The sequence below is a fragment of the Mytilus californianus genome, unplaced genomic scaffold (genome assembly GCF_021869535.1).
Source record: "Mytilus californianus isolate M0D057914Y unplaced genomic scaffold, xbMytCali1.0.p SCAF_5, whole genome shotgun sequence".
NCBI lineage: Eukaryota > Metazoa > Mollusca > Bivalvia > Mytilida > Mytilidae > Mytilus > Mytilus californianus.
Window position 1 is genome coordinate 3863168 of NW_026262701.1, and position 27216 is coordinate 3890383.

General features: G+C 32.6%; 1 protein-coding gene across 6 annotated transcripts in view; it reads left to right on the forward strand.

Moving 5' to 3' along the window:
- The first annotated feature begins 1219 nt into the window (after nucleotides 1–1219).
- Nucleotides 1220–27216, forward strand: part of LOC127702477 (FH1/FH2 domain-containing protein 3-like) — an 88487-nt gene continuing 62490 nt past the window's right edge. For 4 of the 6 annotated variants that reach the window (XM_052206685.1, XM_052206689.1, XM_052206688.1 and 1 more), the window contains exons 1-2: nucleotides 4684–5231; nucleotides 25201–25254. In XM_052206685.1, the coding sequence (XP_052062645.1) occupies nucleotides 5184–5231; nucleotides 25201–25254 (102 nt within the window). In that variant the 5' untranslated portion in view covers nucleotides 4684–5183. Of the gene's footprint in view, nucleotides 1400–4683; nucleotides 5232–16443; nucleotides 16483–25200; nucleotides 25255–27216 lie in introns of those variants that run through there. The other 2 variants (XM_052206686.1, XM_052206687.1) reach the window with 2 other exon arrangements.

Below are 27216 nucleotides of genomic sequence, written 5' to 3' on the forward strand. Positions count from 1 at the left end.
CGTTGTGTTCTTGGGCCTAATAGGTCCCCGTGGTGTTGGACTTATTAGATCACCGTGATGTTCTTCGACCTATTAGGTCCCCGTGGTGTTCTTTTACCTATTAAGTCTACGTGGTGTTCTTGAGCCTATTAGGTCCCAGAGGTGTTCTTGTACCTATCAGGTTCCAGTGGTGTTCTTGGACCTATTAGGTCCCAGTGGTGTTCTTGGACCTATTAGGTCCCAACGGTGTTCTTGGACCTATTAGGTCCCAGAGGTGTTCTTGTACCTATCAGGTTCCAGTGGTGTTTCTGGACCTATTAGGTCCCCGTGGTGTTCTTTGACCTATTAGGTCCCAGTAGTGTTCTTGGACCTATTAGGTCCCAGTGGTGTTCTTGGGCCTATTAGGTCCCACTGGTGTTCTTGGACCTATTAGGTCCCAGTGGTGTTCTTGGACCTATTAGATTCCCCTGGTGTTCTTGGACCTATTAGGTTCCCCTGGTGTTCTTGTACCTATCAGGTTCCAGTGGTGTTCTTGGACCTATTAGGTCCCAGTGGTGTTCTTGGACCTATTAGGTCCCCGTGGTGTTCAAGTGTTTCTATGCTATAATACCGATGTCACAGATTATAGCGATTATGTTTTGTTTTACGTTATTCTGGGTATACCTTTTGTTATTTCATATACCGGGACGACATATAGTTCTCAATAAACAAGCATTACCCTATGTTTTATGTAAACTTCACGTGTCTGTCCCAAGTACATTATCTCTTTATCATTAATTGAATTGTTTGTAATTTAAAGTATTTGGTGCACGTTGACGCCAGATCTGTGACTTATGAGAACTTGCGTTCTACACGGCGATTAAGAACTTGATATTACTCTGTATACTTCAGCGGTAAATTGAACAATAGCTTTTGTATGTAAGGCTTTATCTATTACACTAATATATAACTTTATACCTACACAGTAATGCAGATGCAATTTAAAATAGAAATACTGGGCCCCAAAAAGTGCGCAAAACAATTACATAATCTAGAATGCTACAAATTAATTTGTACAATTTGTTTTCTATTTTTACGAACCACATCTTTTTAGATTTTCTATCTAATTATTCATCAGAAACGGAAAGTGTACATCTTCGTTGTCTATATGAGACTTAATTGTTTGTTATAATGTAAAAATCAGAAGTGTCTGGTAAAGTCATTGACAGTGCTGCCCCTAATTATCTTTAGTTCCTGTCAGAACTGTTTAGAGATGCTGGTTTCTAGGCAATTTTTCATGGACAAAATGTTTAGTGTGATTGATAGACCATCATTTTAAAATTTGTATCTGTTCGCTCACCCTGTTTTACATGTTTTGGTCAGTAAGGATGTGGATATTTGCAGAAGCTAGCAACGAAATGTACCACAAGATAGTGTAATGGTGAGTGGCATTTTATATAAATTATTTTGTATTATTTTACAACAGGTATATACTTAAATATTGAAAACTAAACACAACATTTTAACTAATGATTGTTAATTGGTAAAGTCTTGGTTATTTTGCATTGCCTAGTTCTTTTTGGATTATTGTTGATTTGTTACTATACCATTAAACATATCTATATATACCTGCTTAATTTGATGTGTAACTGAACCAATTCACCAAAAAATGAAAGAATACAATTTACTCTTATTTCCAGTTAATACAATTTACTCGTCTTTCTAGTTAAATGTCTAGTCTTAGAGGCGGACTTAGGGGATAGGGGCCGGGCCCCCTTTTTGGAGCTACATATATACATATATAGTTAATGTATAGACTTTTTACATGTTCTACTAACGTTGCCTAGTTTAGGGGCCCCTCTTTTTTTTAAATCTGGGACCGTATTTGAGTTTCTCTTGTTAATTTACAAGCAATTTTCGTAAATTAACTCTCTACTGAGTAAAACACTTTAGATGATGTATATTAAGCTTATTTGTTAGTTGTTTATTGTGTGCCATTTGAGTTTATATGCGTGATGAAAATCTAGCTAATGATTATGTTCAAATCGGTGAATGGTGTCGTCTTTAACATGTGATGAGAGACTTTTTGCTCTATGTTGAACGAGCCTCTATGTGAATTTAAGACGAAGAACAGCAATAAAAACGCTGTTCTTTTGTTTTTTTATTTTCATGTGCTTGTAAGGATTTTGTGTCAAGAATTGATACACATTGATATCCATTCTTTTCCACTTTGTACATTTATATAAAATAATGCACGTGTAGCAAATTTGGTTTAATTACATGTAGTATGGACGTATGATTGATTGAGTTATTGTGCTGTACATTGGCTAGTATTGCATGCACATTCTGGACGAGAACTGCTAAGAATTAAAACAATCGGTCGATTCTGCAAGGTGGGACGACCGGAATGAAGTAGCAGGAAATGTTGATCTCCATTGGAAAATAAGGGTATGTTGGATAGGGGCAAATGTGTTGCCTTTCATCAGGTCATCTACGGATTCCCCACGAGGCTGTTGTAATGGTTCTTTAACGTGCACCCTCCTTATACACGAGGCATAAGATGTAACGATCCCATTTCCACCGGACTTGACTGGGAATGTATACATCGCGCACAAATGTTTCCAGATAACAGATAGCCCCAATTTAGCAAGTTAAGGTTTTACTACCGGCGGAACGGGAAAAGTTCCTATACCCAAGTCAATCCTTGGGCTTACGGACGTATGGACTTTCCCCATCACATTTGGTAAGACAAGTTCCTATACCCAAGTCAACCTTGGGCTTACGGACGTATGGACGTATGGACTTTCCCAATCAAACTTGGTAAGACAAATCATGAACGGTGAAGGATTTTCGCACACTACATACTATCGTCTGAATCTTTTCATGGCAATATATCCTGTTCTGGCAAATACAGCAACATTGAGTTCGAACATCTGGGTAGGCAATTCAGTTTTCTCTTTGTCGATAAAACATCATGGAAACTGGATTTGTCATGCAAAATTGTAATATAAACATAAAAAAAAGTCAGACACAACCTTGAACAAAATCTTGGCCATCTTAATATCTTGAGAGAACTTTGAACTTGAATTATTTCATATAGGTCAGGATATGTTGAAATATACTTTTTTTATCGTTTTGATGTACAAAAACAACATACTTGATAAATAAACATTAAGATAGTATCAAACAAGTATATGATACAAACTACCCAACGATCTACAGATAACAACTATATATGTCTGAAACGGATCAACCCAACTTGTAAAGTGATTGGTTGCACGTCTTTGAATTACCAACAGAAAACCTGATGTTACCAGTTCAAACGATGGGTTTATATATGTGTCTAATTGGCAATCATACCACATCTTCTTATTTTTATATTGACTTAGTTTTAAGTCGGTAGTGAGATGCTTCACCCCAGTTATTTGGATTGATTGATTGATTGTTGGTTGCTTAACGTCCAGTGGTTGTTATTTGGAAAGTTAATACTGAAATAAAAACAAAAGGAATAATTTATTTGTGGGTTTGTAATGATTTATTATTTCAAATTATAAATGTTTAATCTATGCAGTAAAAGTTATATTAAAAATATGCAGTTACCAGCAGGCTTGGCAAAGTATTACCCAGACGAGAAAACCCAAGTTCGTGATTTCCCGGGGCAGGTCAAATCTCACAGAAATGGATAATATTGGACAATAATGGGCAATATGATCTTTAAAGCTTATTTTTCACAAATTAATATAGAAATATTGTAGTTTCATAGATATATGATAGCTCAATACTAGTTTATACATTTTTTTTCAATTTAATCTTTGAGTCATTTTAAGAGGATAAAAACATTCAATTTCTTTCAATAATATTAAATCGACAGAATACAGTAGATATTTGCACATTTCTCGATACCTTGTTTATTACTTAACTTTGTTTGAACCAATCAAAAGTTTGAAAAAATGTATTCTAAAATTGTATTGCTGTACAATCATATTGCTAAACTAAACACTCTAAGGGGACATGTCACCTAAACTTCCAGAGCTGGAAAGGCTGATTATTGTAATATAAACAAATATGCGTTATAATCTGATTAATTACTAATAATAATATTACTTTAGAACGTTTGTAAAAACATCTTAAGCTCCATTTTAACAATTTGACAAATTGAGACAAAATGGCAATTTTGATAAATTTATATCATTTGTCTGTGTGTCTTAATGTATGTCTTAAGAGTTTCTGGACCATTTTTGTCCTAAAGTTTAGCGACTAAAACATTAAAACATTATTGTCTATATATAAATCCGTGTTTTTTGCTTACCATGGCTCCCAATAGGATAAAAGAAAACGATGTACATTGCTGAAGTTTTCCTAAGATGATTGGGACTATTGAGTTAATAATGATTATGCAATTATGACAATAGATATGCATCAATTAGAAAAACTTTAGACAACTTTTCTACGTAGATTAGCATCAAACCTATTAGAGGAAATGTTATTCAAAATTTAAACAATATGGAACAAGGATGGAACCTCATTGAACCGTGGGAAAGCTAAATGGTCAGTAGTGTTACATTTGTATTAACCAGGAATTTTCATTTTAAAATTTCAAAGATGAAGTAGAATTACATTGTGTTGTAGTTACGTCATATGTCTTATGTGTTTTGAGGTAGACGAAGATGACCCCGTGACCCTTTTGATTTATTATTATTGTTATATCTAAGAATTATACAGTGTGACTCACATTTATATATCATCTGAGAGAAAAAAAGTATAACTGTTGTAGAGAACATATGTTCTTTAATTATCTTAATAATTATCCGCACGTGCTGATTAGCGGGAGATCTTAACTTGATGAGGGATTAGCTTGCTTCAGTTCCCTTCCCCGAACATCGCTAACCAATATCACCAGACAACCCAACAGATACTGACAGTTTGAAAACTAACAACTGTGGAATCTTTAGTGCAGTGAAATTCATAAACCACGTGATTTTATATTCCGTTTCTAAAGATATTTACATTTCTTATCAAAATATTCTATTTTCATGTTGAAGATTTGTTATCTAGTAGAGTATGAGTGATGAGGCTGGGGTAATCCTAGACAGTCGTCATCACTTTCGGCCGAGCGCTCGGCTCAACACGGAAAATGCATTGGGAGACAACAACACAACATTAGGAATGTAGTCGTGTGACTTTTAACTTTTCTATTCAACCAGCGGACCAATTTTTTATATATTATGTATCGTAGCCGATTAAACTTTCCAAGGGATACTTTAAAGAAAACTGTAAGTTTTTAAATTTGATTATTTTAGCTTGCTTGATTTTTGGTAGTCGGTTTCACATTCCAACCTACAACTGTTGGACATTATCAACACAAGTTTTAACGGTAACTTTTTTATTCTTAACATCATGAATCAACAATGAAAAAACTTAGAATTTACTTTTTGTCAAATATCTGTTTCCTAGAAAGAACCAAGCAGCCCCTTACTGTCATGTAAAAAAAAACGGGTTAAGCTAAAAGTTTCTCTGAGACGTGAGAAATGTCAGTTTGACACTTTATCTGTTGGTATAACTTTCTATTTCCGTCTTATTTATAAACAAAACAGACACGCGTAAGGACAGTCTAACCCTTTCTTGTAGTTTTATTAAAAATAATTATATAAAAGGGATTCCTGCTTGTTTAGGAGCAATTTAAAACTTCAAAATTTCTTGTAATATTTTCATAATGGTATTTCTTCGGCGTCTGCAGATTGGACCATGGATGTATTTTACAGTATGAAGATTATAATCAGGGTAATATTCTCTCAAAGAGGTACTGGATAAAACATCTTCTCAAGTTAAGATTAATGATAAATTATAGAATTATCTAGTTAATTTAAGGGGTAACTAGATTGACATTAAGGTGTAACATTGTATGTAATATCTTCCCATCTGGAGATTATCAGTGACCAGATCATCTAATTAACCTGTGTATATGTGTATGTATGATACACGTAATAGCTGTGATAGATTCCATGTAGTGCATTTGGCATGTGTTACATGTTCCTGAGTAAAAACACGTGTAACATACTTCTCTTACATATCTCCTATCTGTTCTATACTTATCTTTAAATTCATGCATTATTCATATAAGAGAACGGCAAACTTCTATCCCATTTAACAACGTAAATCATGGTATATATTTTTCCCTTTTTTAAAATATACAGCAATTTTAATATCAATTGCAAATTTGAAAAATGAGTATGTGTGCGTGTGTGTTTGTGTTTGTTGGGGGTATAAATGGATAAAAGTTGCAATAATGCTGATTATGAATCATGTTGCTCATTGAATGATCAACATAAGCAAAAGAACAAGCCGGGTCATATTTTTTCTACTTTACACATATTGTTCTCTTACTTTACACATATTGTTCTCTTATTACTTTACACATATTGTTCTCTTACATTACACATATTGTTCTCTTATTACTTTACACATATTGTTCTCTTATTACTTTACACATATTGTTCTCATACTTAACACATATTGTTCTCCTACTTTACACATATCGTTCTCTTATTTCACACATATCGTTCTCTTACTTCACACATATTGTGTGTACTTGAGTCATTTCGTATCGTGTATTTAGGGCTGGTAGACAGAATGTTTCATGTGAGACAATTAAAACACAAATCAGTGTTGAAAGCCAAAATTAAAATTGAAAGTAATACACTAAACCCTTTGTTTTGCAGTTCAAAGAATCATACATTGTTCCAATTTATTTCAGTAATTTTTACATTTAAAAGGGGAGACTTAGTCCGACTGGGGTCTGGTATTTGAAACAAGTATGTGAAAATACTGTATTATTTCTTACTTTATCTAAAAATCAGATTGTTTGGATGGAAATCAAAATTGGCTCTTACTGGAGTTTGTTCGATTGAGTGCCAAATTGTGTGATCACACTGATAATATTATCTTTTACTTATCAAAACAGCAAATACGTTAAAAAGATAAGAAATAGTGTTGTGGGAGGTGGATTAGAAAAATGGTCATGTTTCTGCGGCGGGAGAAGGATTAAAGAAATGGTCATGTTTCTATGGCGGGAGGTGGACTAAAGAAATGGTCATGTCTCTATGGCGGGAGGTGGATTAAAGAAATGGTCATGTTTCTATGGCGGGAGGTGGATTAAAGAAATGGTCATGTATTTATGGCGATAGTAGTACCATCAGTTTGTGCGAGTTGTAAAATCAGTTGTTCCCGTTAATTTTATTGTGTGATCAATTTTTACAAATTAGTTGGTTCATGTAACTTGTATTAAAGATTTTTTTCCATGTCAAATAAGTAGTAGAGTTTTGGTTGATTTGTGCTCTCCGTGAAAGTCCATACGAGCTACGGTTCAGAAGTATCTGCCGTTTAAGTCATTTGTTTGATTTCAAAATTGTCCTGATTAATATAAAACAGGGAGATGTGGTATTGTTGTAAATTAGACAACTATCCACCAGAGACCAAATGTATAAGCATGTTTAGTCCGGAACCTGCAATTCGGTGGTTTCCGTTGGTTCATGTCTTAATATTTGTTTTTCGTAAGTTGTAGTGTAAATTATTAGACCGTTAGTTTTCTCGTTTAAATTGTTTTTACATTTTTCATGTTGGTGCCTTTTAAAGTTGACTATATGGTATGGGTTTTTCTTATTGTAAAAGGCCGTACGGTAACCTATAATTTGGTTACATCCACGTCATTTGATCTCTGGTGGAGAGTTGCCTCGTTAGCAACCCCAACGCATCTACTCATTTTTTTTATAAGAGGCTGCAAGTTAGACATCCATACATTTGACGTATGATGTGATTTCTCAATTAATTAAAATAAAGTAAATCAAGCAGCTAATCACGAAAGGTAAAACGAGGCGATAGCATTTAGAGTCCAACAATGAAACAGAAATAAACCATAAACAAAAATATTCCAAAACAAGTTCTCACTCGTAATTCTAGTCAATTCCTATATCCAGTAATTATCTTAATATTGCAGAGTCTGTTAAACTTTCTGTAAATTACAGTCGAAAAAGAATCTTGAGATTGCAGGGTCTGTTAAACTTCTTGTAAATAACAGCTGAAAAAGAAAGGATGGATTGTTATGTCTGGGATGTTTGATTTAATGTTGTGGTAAATTAGAATTATTCTATACGAAGCAATGTTTCGCCTGATTTCCTAAACGTGTTATTTCAAATCTATACATATAATATTTAAATTTTTATCTTTACTAGTATCCTAATCGAATCAGCGAAACACTTGTATGTGCTTAACAAATATATTTTGGTTCTGTTGGCATTGCTGTTTCCATGCATGAGCGTTTGCTGTAGTGTAAAACAGTTGGGTACAAATCCCTGTGAAGAGGAATTAAATAATATATATAAGAGTTGTGGAATAACAAGTAAATATCAGCTACATACGAGTACGTGTATGATAACCTTGGAAATGGCTGTCTCATTGACATATGCCTTACATCTTTTCAATGCATGTTGGGTGGCTGTTTTGATGTCTTCCCTGCATCTCCTTTATTTAAAATCCTATCATGGCCTTCATAGAAGACCAAGCGCCCTGTAAACTAGAAATATAGTACAGCTAAAGTTGTTTGGGTCTGAATATTAGTTATGAAAAAATATACATGTATGTAGACCTGGGATTTAATGTTGACTATTTACGGAACATGTGGAATGGGTTTTGCTCATTGTTGAAGGCCGCTTGGTGACCTATAGTTGATTACTTTCACGTCATTTGGTCTCTGGTGGATAGTTGTCTCATTGGCAATATATCACATCTCCTTATTTTTATGAATATGTATGCTAAGTTTCAAGTTGATGTGGTCACATCGTTATGATATTCTACATTAAACCTAATACGAGACGGACCGGGACTCGCTCACAGGACGAAAAACTTTATTCCACTGATGCTATCGTAAGTTTCTATGTATCGCGCGAAGTGTCTACACCACTATGACTGTTACTCGTCAATCGTTCCACTGCAGTTATATAATACTAGTAGATCTATTTTGAAATTGTCAGTCTATGTGTCAAATGGCTGAATTCCTTCAAGATTGGTTTTCCTGTTAGAATGGTTTTACACTAGTCATTTTTGGGTCCCTTTAGCTTGCTGTTCGGTATGAACTAAGGCTCCGTGTTGAAGGCCGTACTTTTACCTATAATGGTTTATTTTTTTACAGATTGTTACTTGGATGGAGAGTTGTCTGATTGCCACTCATACCGCATCTTCTTATATCTACTTACATTTCGGTTAATTTGTTTATATTTATGTTCAAAGAAGATTCCATGAACTTTATAACAATCTGAACATCTTAATTATCTTGGGCGTCTGGGCTCCTCTCATGTTCGTTGTCGCCTTGTTCAAGTCGAAATCATATCTTGTTTTTGTGCCATTTGAGAAAAACGCCTTTCTTTTAGCTATTTAAAAGACTTAATCGTGTATATTCTTTTATATTTCTTATAAAAATATATGAGTAATTTATATTCTTTTTAAGAATGCATTATACACCCTTGTTGCACTTAATTGTACTTTTGTTTTTCTTGATTTCCTTCCAAGTACAAACCATAAAGAAAACATACACAGATTTGTGTCACTTATCAAAATTAAAATTGCACAGTTACTGGAAAGAAAACTTTAATTTAACTAAATGACAAACTGAGTCGTATTTAAGGGTGAAATTGACAATAAATTTAATATTTATATATTTTCCATGAAGAAGAAAAAATTGGTAAACATTCAATTTTGGATACTTACATCCCCGTTCTTATTTTCGAGAAAAATGGAGTTTATTTTTAACTGGTGACAATGTTTTTATATAGATGTAGATGATATTGGGGAACATTAATCCTTTGCGAATAAGGCAAATATTTATTAATAGACTTTGGTAATCAAACTTTTCTGTTGATATCCATTACAACGTTTCCCTAGTGGATCATGCTGATCTTTTGTTCACCCCCGAGGTTATCATGGAATAGGGGATCCTTTATGATAGAAGTTCCAATTGAAAGAAATATTCTGGTCTATTATTTCCACTGGGATAACAGTTATATCATATTTGTTCCAGCAGGATCATTATTTATAACAATTTAAGGAATTTCTGTTCAGATGAACACATATACGTTGATATTAGTTTGTTTCGTGTTCAACAACCTCAAGTTTCTTCCTTAGTCTTTTTTGTGAACTGTTGTTTATCTATTTGTCTTTTTCACCGTGATCTTGTCTATTTTTCTTCGACTTTAGTATGTTTTCTTACAACCCCTCCCCTTTTAGTATCACCCTATGCACGATGCAACATTTTTTACTCCACATCTCCATTTAGTCATATTTACATCTAGACGTAGGTTAAGGTTAAGATTTAACTTAACTACAGTTTTTGGTTTGAGTATAATTTGATGGCGACAATCTTTACGTAAGATGGTGTCGTTGATAAGAGTGAAATACTTGCCACTGGACGTTGTTAAAACATCAATCAATGTTTGAATTAAGATTATAAAGATACAATTATTGAAGACGTATATAAGCAGTCTATCATGTTTATATAGAAAACCGTGAATTTTTATGACTTAAAATATTCATAATGATAAGTGCTTGAGCTATACCTTACTTTGTAAAATACGTACAAGAATACTCACGTAAAATACAATGCAAAAGCAAAATTAAGGGAAGGTTTTGTAATATCGGTTTTTGGGAATACGATAAGATAAGAAGATAAGAATTTTATTAATCTAATCAAGAACCCATAAAGGGCATCATTTACAACAATATTATGCACAATATGATTGGAAAAAAGAAAAACTAGATCCTAATATAATACTATCATGTTATGGCCAGTATCAGAGCCTAACACATCATGTGTCTTACATAACTATTACAATAATTTCATAATAATTAAATATTATTTTATATATTTTGTATCCACCTGGATCTTATTTCTAAACACTTGATAATATGATTGCCTAGGCACATGCATACGAGTTGGTAAATGCTCATTTGTGAACAGCCAGAAATATTTTTTATCCTTGGGTAATTCTTTAAAATTAGTACAAAAACTGTTTACTTTATCCCATAATAATTTTCTCTGTTCGTTATATAAAGGACAACTTACTGTAAAATGGGTCTCATCTCCGATAGAATTTGAACCATGTGATAGGCAGTGATGACATAGACGCTGAGTTCTCTCTATGTATTTTTTACTAGATCTATCTTTCTCAATTTTAAGATCATATGCACTTATTCTCATTTTACATATAGCTCTTCTTATATTAAAATCTTTAATTGATAAGTAAGCCTCCTTTACGAAGTCAGTCTTGAGGTTGAAATAATTTTCTAATTTACTATTACCTTGTGATAAGGTATCAGATCTTTTGACCACCCAAAATGTTTTAAAACTGTTACAAAGTTTACATTTTACAAATTTAATTAATTTATTGAGCTTTGTATTCAAATTTAGTATATTAAGTGATTGAAGTACATATCTCATAGATGAATACCAACAATTAATGTTTCCTGCATCTAAAATTTTATTACAAACATAAGCATCATAAAGTAACACATCGTCCAATTTGTTAAGCCTGTGTACATATTTTACCATAGATGTAATGACAGAAAAATAAAGAGTAAATCTTGCAACCTCTGATAACACTGCCAAATTTGAGGCTTTTTTATTTACACCAAGAATATACTTTAGATATCTGGAGTCGGTTTCACAAAAAAACTTACGACTAAGATTGATCGTAAGTATACTGAATTGTTCATGACTTACGATCAATTTTAGTCGTAAGTTTTTTTGTGAAACCGACCCCATAAATGTGATTTTTCCAAATAATCATTTATGTAAATTAATTCAAATAGATAATTACTTTTTTTCTTGCAAGCAGCAGAGTTAATCTTAAAAGAACCCCAAATTTCACTACAATATAATAAAATTGGTTTTATTGTGTGATCATATAAATGAATTGCAGTATCAATACTTGGAATACAAGCTGACATGGTATAATATTAACAATGTCATCATTAAACTTTTTCCTCTCGTCTTGATAGAGGTAACATTCACATATAAAATGAAACTCATCTTCAATTTTGTTATCAATACAATGTTTACATATTCTTTGATCCAAAGGCGTATTATTATATCTGCCTTTTTCAATGTGTAAATTGTGGTTAGAAATTCTTAATTTACATAACTGTCTAATATATTGTTTTGAGATATTCAACTTTGTATAAGTCTCAGGTTTATATTCCTTTTTTAACTTGTAAGATGTGCGTAATTTGTTTTGGTTTTCGCCTGACAAACATGAGAAAAAATATTTTCCATATCTTTCTTGTAATATCTTTTTCACTGCAGATATGAGTTTTCCTTCTGACAGAGTTCCTTTATTATTCCAGACATGGTCAAAACCAATGAATTTTAAAAACTGAAAAATGTGTTTAATGAATGTACATGGAAAGGAACAATCAACATCTTCGATTGACTTGTGTGCTAATTTTGAAAAATTCAAACGATGGTCTTTATATATACAAATATATCCAGTATTTAAGAGATTGCAAAATAACAAATATAGAGATTGGATAACGACCAAGTTCTGCCATACTGGCAATATTAGAAGCATATTTAGTGGCACCAAGTACAAATTTGTATATGTATTTTGGTCATTATCATCTGTAATAAATATTGCAGCGTTGTTGACAAGTTGTCATGTGTTATATATATTTAGAATTACATGAAATTACTTTAAGTCCCGTGTGGTGGTTTGAAGTTTCGGTCAATATGGTCGATACAATTCTAAATTTCAAGAAATAACAGGTTTATGAATGAAAGTATACTTTTATAGATAACTTTGATCACGTCATAATGTTTTTCAAAACTCAGTTTATTTTGTGAATAACACTTGGTTGTAAAGTTCACGAAATATCTTTGCAGGAAACATCTTTTAAAACAACTCTATATATTTAATATGTATCATATGTTTTTATAATTAAACGTTTTGTCTACCTGGCACACGCACCTGTTTTTGTACTTGCATAACTGCATCAAACTGGCTCTTTAAAATCAGAGGATCCTTAAGGGTTCCTGGTAGATGAAAAGCGTGCCAATATTTTTACAGATGTCTCATAATTCAAAGAATCCTTAAACATGTTGCACGATTTATCGTATATTAGAAAAATTTGAAGATTCTCTCGTCCTTTTATATACATATACAAAGAACATAAAAGAAACGCATCACTTTATGCATAGCCACAACTTTCTTTCAAATTCATGTTTTCCTTAAACGTTTATAAGAATTTAAAAGAAAAAGGCTTGAATAAGAATTGGTAAGGCTCTAGACATTTTATTGTCAAAAGGTAGAAAAATGAAAAGTAAAGGACATAACATTTTTGACGATTTGTGATGGGTACAAATAGTGTTCAAACAGGAAACAATTATGTGTGACAAATTAATTTGGAGTAAGCCAAAATGTTGGCATTTTATTTTTTTCTATTAGCAAGCAATCAACATTTTGTCTACCGTTACTTTTTTATTTACTTTTTTAAAATCAAACAGTGCTTTGCTTGATTGGGTTAAAAATGGATATAAGATACCATGAGAACAATCAAATACTATAGAAACGTCGAAAATAAAGACAATAGTCAACAAAACACTCCACACAGAAAACAAAAATATTAAAACACCAGTAAATAAAAAAAAGGGTGTATTTGAACTTTGGTGGATACTTGTCTTATTGGTAATCATACCTTACTCTCTTTATTTTTATATGTACTAAGGTGGTTCGGAAGGATCTGCAGTTCATTCTCCACTAGTGACATCTGTCGTGTTACTCCTGTCAATATAGACAAGGTACTCTGTCCAAGGGTAAGCGACCAGTTTCTGCTCCACAAGCGATCCCGTATATTGTTAGACTGTTTTATAGACATGTGCTTTTACTTTCAATTTTATTTTGTTTTACATTGAAAATTTTCTATACTAGTATGGTTTTTAGTGTTCTGAAGTGATTTTTTTCTTACTGTTATAATTATGTTAACATTACTTGTCATTACATTGTTTTGCTATTGTATCGATATGAAAACAAGCGACCATGCCTAATGCAGTCAATAAATATTTGTGCAGCTCATGAGAAAAGAATGTCAGTCTATCTTACATATCGTCTAAAACCATTATACAAGTAAATTGTGTGCTATCCACTTTGAACAATTGTGACTTCAATCATAAATAGTTTATTACTTTCTAGTTATGGGGAAAAGCAGCATTTTATTACTTTCTGTTATCATGCTGTTAGAAAAATTGCGGGTTGGGGAGGAAGTAAAATAATATATACTCTAACACTTTTTAATAGGCTGGTTTAATAGACATATGTTTCATCCTTCTTCAAATATAAACCAATCAAATGTATAGAATTACGTGATTTTACCTTGTAATATATTTTCTATGTGGTTTTTAGTATTTTCATAAAATATAGATGATCTTTGATATTTCTAAAATGGACAAATATTTATAATTTTCTGCATAGAACTTGAAGTCTAAATCACCAAAAAATGTTTTAAGTAACATAACAAAAATCCTGATATTTTCACAGACTCGGAGCACTGAAATCTTGACCGGTATTATCAAATGATTATAGTTTATAATCTTGTTACGAAAAGGTCAAAAGAAAATCTTGTTTGTAAAACTTTAAACATCTTTCAGTATGTAGACAGCACCTTGATTGATATGCGTAAACCCGAAGAAGAGAAAAATATTATCACTTTGCTTGTTATAATTTTCAGTGAGGCAATTTAGAAAAGTTTATGAAAATTTATCCTCAATTTCTTGGGGTTAATTTTATTTCCCACGCTTACTATATTGTACTAAGGAAGACAACTCTGTGATAATTTTAGTTTTCTAACTTTACTACATTCCAAACTGACATGATTAGATTTTTTGGATAAAAAACAAACGAAGAGGTCGACAACGTGGCCTTACAGTCCTGAATTTAAATCATAGTCGTTATCAAAGAATTGTCATCTTTTGTGGTGAAATCATAATATTTGTATACAGTTAGTTTGTATAATGATGATACTGTATTTTCCCTTTATAATTGGCATATTGCCAACGTCAGTGTTGAGGATGACCTCATCAGATACCTTTATATTGAGCTACCGTCAAATAATGTTTTCAGTTGATAAATTCTTTCTGCCCTCGTTTTACATGAGATGTAAAACGCATCTGAAATGATTACATACATCGGTATTTTATTTAGATTGCATACGTACAATTATCCTATAAGCATCTTCTACAGACACTATCAATTATATCTTAATTAATTATCAGTGGTAAAGATTTAAACAGAGTAAAAAGCAATCCTCGCAAGAGTGCAGATTCAACTATGATATGACCATTTTCTAATGCCTATTCCAATGAGTGGATCCAGGGGTGAGGGTGGAGCCCATCATTATGGTGCGATAATTTGTCCTTTTAGAGCAATTTTCCGTATGATTATTATACGCCCCACACCTTAATAGTGATTTGCGTGCAATTTTCCGTATAATTTTTTTATTGCTAGCCTCCTTATGGCCGGATTTTTACGGTTTGACCATCTAATTTTCTTTGGGCCCCGATCAGTCCTTTTTTATACGATCTCTAAATGTTTGCGGTTGTATAATGATATGATGTTGTCGTCGTCTTCGTCGTCATCGTCTGAAGACATTTGGTTTCCAGATAATAACTAGAGTATAAGTGTATGGATCTCTATGAAATTATACCTTAAGGTTCCGTACCATAAATGGAAGATTGGGATTGATTTTGGGGGTTATGGCCGTAACCGTGTAGGAAAAGGAGCCAAAAACAATATTTTCCTATTACTTCGTATAAATTACTTATTTCTGGACCAGTTTCAATAGGGTTTAATTCAAAGTCTTGGGTTTTTTTTATATGCTTAGTCTAACCTGTATTAAGATTTTGGATTTTGGGCCCCGTTATCGAATTTGTCCACATTGAGGTCCAAATGGTCCACAATTAAACTCCGTTTGATTTCAACAAAAATTGAATTCTTGGGTTTTTTTTATATGCTTAATCTTACCATGTATTTACATTTTGGATCATGATTGGTCCATAATAGGTGAATGTATGATTTATAATTTTTAAGTTCTTAGACCACATTCATTCTGTGTCAGGAACCTATGCTATGTCAAATATTTAGTCACAACTCAAATTCAGAACTGTATCAAGCTTGAATGTAGTGTCCGCGCAATACTTGCCCCAACTGTTCAGAGTTCGATCTATGCGGTCGTATGAAGCTTCGCGCGTATTTTGTTGTAATTGTTGGATCAGCCACTGTGTCCTCATTCATGTAACCTTTGTTTTTTTTCAGTATCAGAGCATTCGAAACTTGAATTGAACATATTAATTATGAATTCATAGTATGATATGTTTTTACCTTCTTTATCATTTATTTGAATGAATGTCATTGTTAAACTCATTTAAACATATTTCACTTTCACTTACAGGTTCATTAAAGAAAAACAAAAATGAGACGAGAACGAACGGTAAAGTAACTTTCATGTTGTCTTCTTTTTTCTTTTATTTTCATTCCGATCAATGATGGAACACACCATGCGTTCACGTCCTATATCTGATCACCAAAGCACCTTTGTCACAATATCTCACAATTTTCATGCATGCAACATCTAACATAGCGCACTTTCACACAATAACTCTTGAATTCTTTTAACTATTTTCTCTTCTATTTGTTCATGTGTTCGTGGATTTATTATGTGATTAAGAAAAGCCTTCCATACGTCTTCAGTTACTACAAATACAAGAATTACAATACCAGAAAAAGAAATGAAGGATATGTTGGATAATAAATGTTATATGAAGTTTTTATCATATCTATATTACTACGAGCAATTACCATTTCTAGCTTTTATGAAACCTTTCTCATATAAGATGAAGACATTGTACAGTATTGTAATGTTATCATTACATCTGTCAAGGTCAAAAGTCACAACTAAATATCATAACATATAGTTATCACCACTACGTCTGTCAAGGTCAGAAGTCAGGACTAAATATCATAATATAAAGTTATCACTGCATCTGTGACAGGATATAATATCATACCGTAAAGTTATTATTACTGCATTGGTCAAAGTCAGGACGAAATATTATCATTGCATATATCAATGTCAAAAGCTAGGACTTAATATCATGTCATGAAGTTATCACTACATCTGTCAAGGTTAAAAGTCAAGATTAAATTATATACAAAATATTTTTTTTTATTATTCCAATCATGGTCATTTACCATATATACACAGATTTACCATACTGTAGTTATCTACCACTGTACATTAATCTGTTAAGGTCAAAGGTCAGGATTTTATATCATACCATTAAGTTATCATTGAATCTGTTAAGCAAGATAATAATACAGAGTACAACCATTCTTTATTCACAAGTCAGAACAAGCAAGTTCATAGTATACAGAGTACAACCATTCTTTATTCACAAGTCAGAACAAGCAAGTTCATAGTATACAGAGTACTTCCAATTCTTTATTCACAAGTCAGAACAAGCAAGTTCATAGTATACATAGTACTTCCAATTCTTTATTCACAAGTCAGAACAAGCAAGTTCATAGTATACAGAGTACTTCCAATTCTTTATTCACAAGTCAGAACAAGCAAGTTCATAGTATACAGAGTACTTCCAATTCTTTATTCATAAGTCAAATTCAGAACAAGCAAATTTATAGTACATAGTTCTTCCAAGTCTTTATTCACAAGTCGGAAAACGCATGATCACAATACAAAATACTTCAAGTATGTATTCATAAGTCAGAGTAAACAAGTTCATAGCTTTTACATATTACTTCCAATTCTTTATTCGTAAGTCAGAACAAACAATAGAAATAAGAAGATGTGGTATGAGTGCCAATGAGACAACATTCCATCCAAGTCACAATGTGTAAAAAGTAGGTCAAAGTACGGCCTTCAACACCGAGCCTTGGCTCACACCAAACAGCAAGCTATAAAGGACCCCAAAATGACTAGTGTAAAACCATTCAAACAGGAAAACCAACGGTCTAATTTACATAAAAAACAAGGTTCACAATACAAAGTACTTCCCATTCTTTATTCACAAGTCAGAACTAGCAAGTTCATAGCACAAAGGACTTCCAATTCTTTTTTCATAAGTCAGACCAAACAAGTTCATGGATAGTACATGATATACTTCCAAGTCTTTATTCATAAGTCAGATAAGAAAAATTTCATAGAACAGTGAGATAGTACTTCCATTTTTTTCCCTTAAATGAATGGGTCAGGAGATATGACCAAAAGAAAAGTGTAAACATATAAAGGGAGGAGGATTACTAACAAAAATGCCTTAAATTGTCTGCAAACACATAATGTATGTGCTTGTTAAGTATTCCAGAAATCCGTGATATTGAGGTGTCGCCTAGTATAAATCATAACGTTTTTATTCTCTTTTGAATTGTTTTACATTTTGTCCTGGAACTGTAAAACTTACTATAAGGTGCAGGTTTTGCTCATTGTTGTTGGCCGCACGGATGACCTGTGATTATTTGCATCTTTGTCTTTTTGGTCTTAATAGTTGTTTCACCTGCAATCATACCAAGTTTCCCTATCTTTATACTAAGGTTAAAAAGACTTAAACAATGTATGTGCAAAGATTTAAAATATCGAATTACTGTCAGAATTTGTTATATGTTTTTCACAAGTTTTTTGTTTTGTTTTATCTAGTATTTAAACCATTCATTCAGCTATGACGAAAGAGTCGTTTTTTGCGTGCTGTTTCCTGGCGTGTTGTGTTCCATGTGTTAGATTGTCGTTAAAGCCTGAGATACATTTGATGATTGTTTACAATGGTGTTGTCATCCGCTTATCAATGGTTATCAATTGGCACTACATTTGGGATATTTTTTTTCAGTGCTCTTTAACTTCTTAATTGATTTGGACTATCAAATGTTTTGATTCGATTGCACAGATAAGTCTTATTAAAACGAGACGCACGTCTGGCGTACTTTAATATAAGTCTGGTATCTTTATTGAGCCTATTGGTCGATGACAGTTGCTGATGGACGTTTCGTCCCACAAGTGTATTACCAGCCAAGAAGCCAGCACTCCTCTGCTTACAGCAAAAATAATCATTGATGATGTAATTTACTGTAAAGGAACTGTTGTTCCGTTGTTTTCCTCTTATTATTATAGTTGATGTGTTTCCCTCGGTTTTGGTTTGTGACCCGGATTTGTTTTCGCTTAAACGATTTATGACTATTGAACAGCAGCATACTACTGTTGTCTTCGTTTATTATTTGAAACACTAAAGATTTATCAACACCCCCCCCCCCCCCCCCTCCCCCCCTCCCCCCCCCCCCCCCCCCCCAAATCCAGGCATAGATTACCTTTATAGCTTGAAAATGGCACGGGTTTTTTTTTCTCTCTTGATTTCTTTGTTTGCAATGTGTCTTCTGTAGACGAATTGCGCGTTCGACGTACTTTATTATAAGTCTTTGATGGGTTTTTACATCCACTCAAATGATGGGTTTAATATTAATCAAAATACCATTTTGTAATAACGATATTCCTATATTACAGATTAAAAATACTTATGAAAAGTGTTTTATCGGTTTATCAAACAATCTTTCAAATCTTCTTGTGAATGAGTCATTTGCAAAACTTAAAAGCAAATAATACAATTCATTTTAAATAGCAGAAAGCAATACATCTTACGTCATAAGAATCTTACATAATAAATTCAATAGCTGAAATGAAATTTTTTTTAGATATATGTCTGTAGTTAGAAAAAGTTATTTAAAAAAACGGAAGTTCTTATCTAAATTTACAATTGCTAAAAATATAATAGCTTCAATTATCAGATCGAAAATATATGAATGAAAAACAGAAATCGAGATATTTTGAGATTGATGTTTATATTATTGTAGCTAAAGATACCCCTTATCATAGGATGGTTTCTTATCTTTACAACTCAACCAAAGAGCTACTCTGCATTTTATTTGCCCTAAAAAATTAAAGCAACACAATACATTTGTCTCAAAATATTAATAACCAATATAAGTTAACTGGAATTTAAATATCGATGAATGAGCTATGCCTCTTGTTTGGCTTATGCGTATCTGTTTATTTGTTCTTTTCCGATTTCTTGCCAGCTAATACCTTTAATGTCGTATTTTTTCCCCAAAATCGGTTTTTCCACACGTTTTCACTTTAAAATGAAGTAGATATGGTCAACCAAACTAGGGCACCCTAAAAATTAAGTAAAAATAAAATCTTTTTTTTCTTTGTATCCTTAAGTTCATTTATTTATTTTTGTTAAATAGTTATTTTCGTTTTGTAGGTGGGATGGGTGTATTTGTTTTGTTTTGATTAGTTTTGTGTTTGTCTGAATAAAAAAGATTGTGTATGCTAACTACAATGATGCAGTCAAATAAAACACATGTGTAAATGTTTTTGATTTGAATTGTTTGATTTGGTTTTTTTTTTGGATTTTCTTTATATTTTTTTATTGTTTTATATTAGGTGGGTTGTTCTCCTTTTTTGTATTTTTTTTTTTTTTTTTTTTTTTTTTTTTTAGGGGAAGGGATCTTTTTAATTTTCATATTAATTGCAGACATGGTCTACTTACTATTGTTGGTTTTACCACTTCTTGAGTCTCCAGTTATAATAACACTGATGCACTCCTGTAGAACACAGAGTGATACCGTTAATGTTTGTTTGAAAATCCTTGTAAATCAGAAACAGAGCTAAACTAATGCTGAAACATAAAAATACTCATCATCAACAGCAGGACTTTGTTGAAACATTTATTTACATGCTTTTAGATGAGATACATTTGATTATTTCGTGATTTTCTGTTTGGTTTTATGAAAATATATGTAGACATTAATGTCAATTGAAAACTTTTATGCACATAAAATTTGATGTTTATGAGAATGTGCTGTTAACTGTTATATCATTTATTTTGTTTATGGATATAGCTACGTCATTATCTCTTAAAATAGAAAAAGTTCCTAAATCAAGATTATTCGTGCAAGAACATTTTAAAAGCGGCCATACTTTATTTCATTGCAAAAAAAAATTCGTAAAAACGCGATACGTTTTAACAGAAAAAAAAAGAAAGAAAAAAACAACATATATGACATAGCAAACAAGATTTAAAAATTGATAACCTTTTGATACCAATATTTCTGACAATTACCTCCAAACTTACAAAGAAAAAGAAGAAGAAAAAATTAAAACGTAAACGAAATTTTAAGTGTGTTAACTTGCCTTTGACATGACTATATATACGCTATATTACCTCACCAAAGATATGTGTCTGATATGATATGTGACTCAAATCAAATGTATCTAATTTGCTGCATTATAAAAACGCCACTAAGGAAGAAAGAACAGCTTACCCTTCCGAAGTACACGACCCCCCTTTTTCCACACACTTTTAGTGGGTTTCGGTTAATTTCACTTTTAATTTGATAATCAGTATTGTTGTTATAATACATTTACTTTCAATGTATTTATTTACATTGGTCAAGGTCTTGACGAATATACTTCGTTTTAGTGTTCCGGTCGTAAATCCAAGCACAAAATATATGTTCCGATGATCATAGAACACTTGTAAGCGATGGGACTTTTATTGTTGCTTAGTATACATTGTTTGAGGTTATATAATTACACCTGTCGCCGATAATTCAAGATTGTGCCTTTTCTTCCATACAATGCTTCGTTGGGGTTTTATGCCATTCCTGTTAAAGCGGAATAGTTTGAATGTGTTCTTCGTACATCAAAGTTTATTTTCTTGTTTGTTTAGTGAACCATGAATTATGTATAAGCTATTTTAACGATTTTCAGTCATAGGATACCAAGAGGAGCTTTGACTTACCGTAGAATTTAGAAATTAATTCAGAATACCACCATTAGGTATCTCAGTGATATTTTTGATCTGGTAAAAAAAGAGAAGTTCTATTAGAGATTAACAATAAGTATCTGACTCCGACCCGAGTCCGACTACGAGTCATAGTAAGACAGTTTAAATGACGGGGGCGATCTCAAACAATAAAAATATTGTAAACATTGTACTTTAATTATTATAATACTAATTGAAATGTTGTTTTCGGCGATTTACAAAACTCTCACAAACTTCAATAATGGCTTTTGTTTGTGACGAGGATGCCTCCAAAGAGTTCCCATGACTTTATAGCATTTCAACTCGCCAATAACATGTTCAACGGAAACTCTGTATTCTTTTATAAGTCTGTTTAACTTTCTACACTTTCTCTTAAAATGTTTCGGCTATCTGGTTATCTGCTGTCTGATGTAAGGCGTCACAACAGGATAGCGGTTTGGATATATTTTGTCACCAAGTATATACTTATTCAATGGGAAAGGAAGGTGTTCGTCTGTCCCGATTTGACGCATTAATCTAAACTGTTGGCATCGTTCTGATGTCCCAGAAAACCTGACTTTAATAAAACTATGTTACATTGATTGTTGATAACAACCTGTGTGTGAATACAGTGAAAGTGTATGTGGCCAGAAAAATCGTGTTTTTGTGGATTTGTCTGAGGACGATATATTTCTGTTGATGTTCTAGTGCGGATGGTAATTTATGCCAGGCACCCTCCCGACTTCCCCACTCTTTTGATGTTGGCCAGTGAAATAAAGGGGTGTACTAAAAAATTGCCAGAGAAACCGTTGTTTTGTTCATCACCGTTGATACGCTGACATCAAATAACATAGAGAGAAAATGGTACGACGGATAAAAGCGGAGCCAAAGAACAAAAAGCATGACTCTGTTCATGAGGTCGGCCGCACCATTGACTGAACTGCGCTCCTACATCCCTCAAAATATCTAACATAGTTTCAGGTGTCTCTCCCGTTGACTCGAAAAAACCATACCTGCTCCTTGAAAATATTGCAAATACGTTTCTTCCTGCCCAACAATTCAAACTGTTTCCCATAACTTTTTAATGCAAAGTGCAAAAAGGGGGGATCTGGAGGAGGTTTCAGAATTACTAGTAGAATCATTATCAATTGTTTGATGAATGTGATTTCGACCGAATCACACTGCAAAATAACAGTCAACGTGCCAATGAATAGACGACGTTGATCATCAACCATGTCCTGTAAATACACAAAATACATAAATATATGAATATGCATGGCTGATATTTTTGTTCAAGCATATTGTTTTTCTTAAATTGTTTAACATTTCACAGCGGTATACTTTAATTATTCTTCACTTAGTTTATTTATTTTGTATTTTCATAGTATCATAGATCAAATTTATTTGTACAGTGTATGTTCACTGGTGTTAATATGTCTTTTGATTGAGTTAAGCCATTTCAATTGATATTTTATAGTGTGTCTTTCTATGTTGTGATGTTACACTATTGTTTCAGATAAGGGTGAAGTTTTGGTGTCATTTAAACCCGCTGCAATTGTTTGCACCTGTCCTAAGTCAGGAATCTGATGTTCATTTGTTGTCGTTTGTTGATGAGGTGTTGTATCTCGTTTTTCGTTTTTTATATAGATTAGACCGTTGGTTTTCCCGTTTGAATGGTTTAACACTTGTAATTTTTGGGGCCCTTTATCGCTTGCTGTTCGGTGTGAGCCAAGGCTCCGTGTTGAAGACCGTACTTTGACCTATAATGGTTTACTTTTATAAATTTTGACTTGGATGGAGAGTTGTCTCATTGGCACTCATACCACATCTTCTTATATCTTTATATCAATGTATCTCCACCCCCTTTATTCCGTACTTGAATAAAAAATAGCCCTACTGTGTATAGCTGTATTTCTTCCAACAAAATAAAGATTTAATAAAACACCACCACATCTTTGTGTCACTTTTTTGGGGGGAAATCCTTACTCTTAGTTGAAAATAGTTTCTGAAATACTATTTGTTTTAGATTCATTTTGAAATTACGGCCTATACAATAAGCTCCAAAACTGGGGATTGACGTCGTTTTCAAAAATAATTTTCTTACTCCGAAATAGAATCCTCGTTTATATCTAGATCGCTAGTGTTAGAATAAAAAAAAGTCGGGGAAAAGAACGAGAGAAGGGGGGAATCATACTCTCTTTCTTTCAACGGGGAAGGAGGGAATCATAACCTCTCTCTCTCAACGGGGGAAAAGTAGAATCATACTCTCTCTCTCTCTCTCTCTCTCTCTCTCTCTCTCTCTCTCTCTCTCTCTCTCGCGTTCAAAAACGATGGGTGTATATGATATATTAACTAAGGAAAATAAGGAATGTACATGTTGGTTGAATCATTTAACTTGAAAATGTTTTTTTCTCTCAATAGTATATAGAACATACGCCGATATAAGTGATAAGATAACACGAGCACATGATTGTTGTGAAAGTATTAATATTATGAAAAAAATCTGTTAGAAAGAGCGAATGAAAAAGCGCTGTCTTCACCCCTTCAGTAAAAAAATTCAATTTGATGAATGGTTTTGTCCTATCACATTGCAACGCAAAGTTTAACACGGTAAAATTAATTAGTGTACAAATTATATTTTGAGATCATCCCAATAACTTACCTGTATGATTTGTAGTCGTTCTCGGACTCGGAGTCGGACAGTTATTGTAAATTTATAGTATTAATTTGAAAAAAGTAAACATTTTCAGTGTTTGAAATTGATGTTATCAACACATGTTACTACTGAACCATTCTTTAACAATATCAAAGAAAAAAATAATGTTGTTGATATTTTTTTTAATTTTGATTTTTTTTTTTTTTTTTGGCAATAGTTTTATTTTGTCTTGTTGGATAGCACATCATTTGTTTTCCAAGTTAGTTTTCTAAATACACATAATTAGAGATAAGATTGCATTATAATTCCACTGATCCCCAATGGCACAGCTGATAATTACAGACGGGAACCATTCACCTGTGGTTCGACTGAAAGTTATAATGAGATTACCTCTGATCAAAAGAGATTGATATAATACAGAGAAATCATCAAAACTACCACACGTACCTGCCACCAGTGTGCTATATCTACTTCTATTGTTTACACGTTCATTATAATCATCATAACCTTTGTCACGTGATTTACTATTGCAATTATGCCAAACTTTCATGGCAAGAGAACTCAATTCTGTCTTCTTAAATTATACGAATATATCTCATTATTTATTGTTTTGTGATGGAATATGTTAATATAAAATTGTTTGAGCAGTTTCTCTGAGGTGCGTTTTTTTTTATCATTTCAGCCTTCATTCGATAGAGGATACGGAAGTCTAAGTAGCAGTCGCAGTCACGGATCGGTAAGTGAAAAATTAAACTGTTACTTGAGTAAAAATTCCGAACAGATGTTACCCTCAATTTGTTTTAATCTTTGGAAATTTCGTTTTTATTGCTTGTTGATATAACGAAATTATAAACATGTGTTCTTGATGATTCATTGTTAATCGTTTACAAATAAACTATTCTGAAGACGATACAAGAGATAAAAAGTCGGTTACTATGAAACACATTTCAAAAGTATCAAAATAAAAAGAATTAATGCTGCTAGTAATACGATATCATAAAATATAAGAAAACACCATGAGATGATAAGGGTAGCTTAGAAAAATGCGGTTTTCAGGAAATTGTCTGTGTCGGAGTGACAATTTTGCAGATTTTCTATCATAATTCCTATCGTTATGGTAATCATAGCTTTTAAATATAGAAGAACATTTGAGAAAAAAGTTTTGCCAATAAATAATTAGAATAAAACTGATATATGTATCCGTGGCTTTTGCGAAATTTGTAAACTTTTCATACCAAAAAGATAGAAATAGTACTGTGTTAAACCGCGTTTACAAATACCATTGTAATTGCATTATCTGAGTACTGATAAATGTTGTTAATTTTACTTCTCATTCTCACGGTCAGACTGAACGTACTTCTGTTTTCCATAATTTCTTTGTGCACAGTTACATGGTCCTTAATACTTGAGTCCAGTAAATGGATAGAAAATATATCATCGTTCCAATTGTGATTTTGTATAAATTAAGTTGTAACCAAATTTTGTGTAAATTTTCAATATTTTGCAAACCTTTTAATATAATTGGATAAATCAAGCACACTGTCTTTGGTTTAACTTATCACTTTCACATTCGCTAGACTTCGAGTTTAAATTTATACAAAACACCAAATATCAAGTTTTTATATAGACGGTACACGATATTTAGGGGACTTGTAATCTGGTTTTAGCGAATGAAAGACAAATGAATACAATCTCACCCATCTAGTGTCATCATTTTCTGATTTTATGTCAAGGAGGACAGATCTTACTGTTAAGTTGATTTTAGATACAAGTTGACTAGTAGAGTGTAGTCTTGTTCTGTTAAGCGTTTGTCACAAAATGGACTTCCAGTAGTTCCGCATTATATAATAATAAGCTTTAAATATTATTTAATAATTTTATTATCAAAGTATCAAATTATGTTATTATATTCAAGTTTTTTGCTGTTGTACATGAGTCAACATTACGTGGTCGTAGGTATTAGTAATTCATTAATTAATTAGTCATTATTTCAGCATTTTGATGTGCACTTTTCTTATAAACCGTTAAATACTAAGAAGTGGGAGCATCTCGTCGGTGCCATATGTCTGTCACTTTCGTTTTGTGTTACTTTGTAATATGACATTCTGTTTAAAGTCAAACATCACTAAAAGGCAACTTTCCAGGATTTTCATAGCGATATACTTATTGTTCTTCCCAATCTAGCGTAATCAAACATATATCGCTGGAAAATTAGATTTTGCGAAGTTAAACTTACCAAAAACAGCAATTTTGAAAGTGCTTAACACTAATTTGCTATATTATAATTTTCATGCCCCTGCCGTAGCGGAGGATGTATTAAGTTTTACACTTGTCCGTCCGTCCGTCCGTCCGTATGTCCCAAAGTTGGTTTCCGTTCTCGAACTTTAGATTGCCTCAACCAAATGTTATGAAACTTATACACAATGCTTAATACCACAAAATACAGATCAAGTTTGAATTTTGGTAGCGTCACTTTAACCGTTCTAGAGTTGTGCCCCTTTACAAATGGAAAAATTGCTGAATTTTTCGTTTCCGTTCTCTAACTTAAGTTTGCCTCTACCAAATGCTTTGAAACTTATACGCAATGCTTATTACCACAGAATACAGATCAAGTATGAATTTTGGGGTGTCACTTTTCTTGTTCTAGACTTATGACCCTTTACAAATGGAAAAATTGTTGAATTTTTTGTTTCCGTTC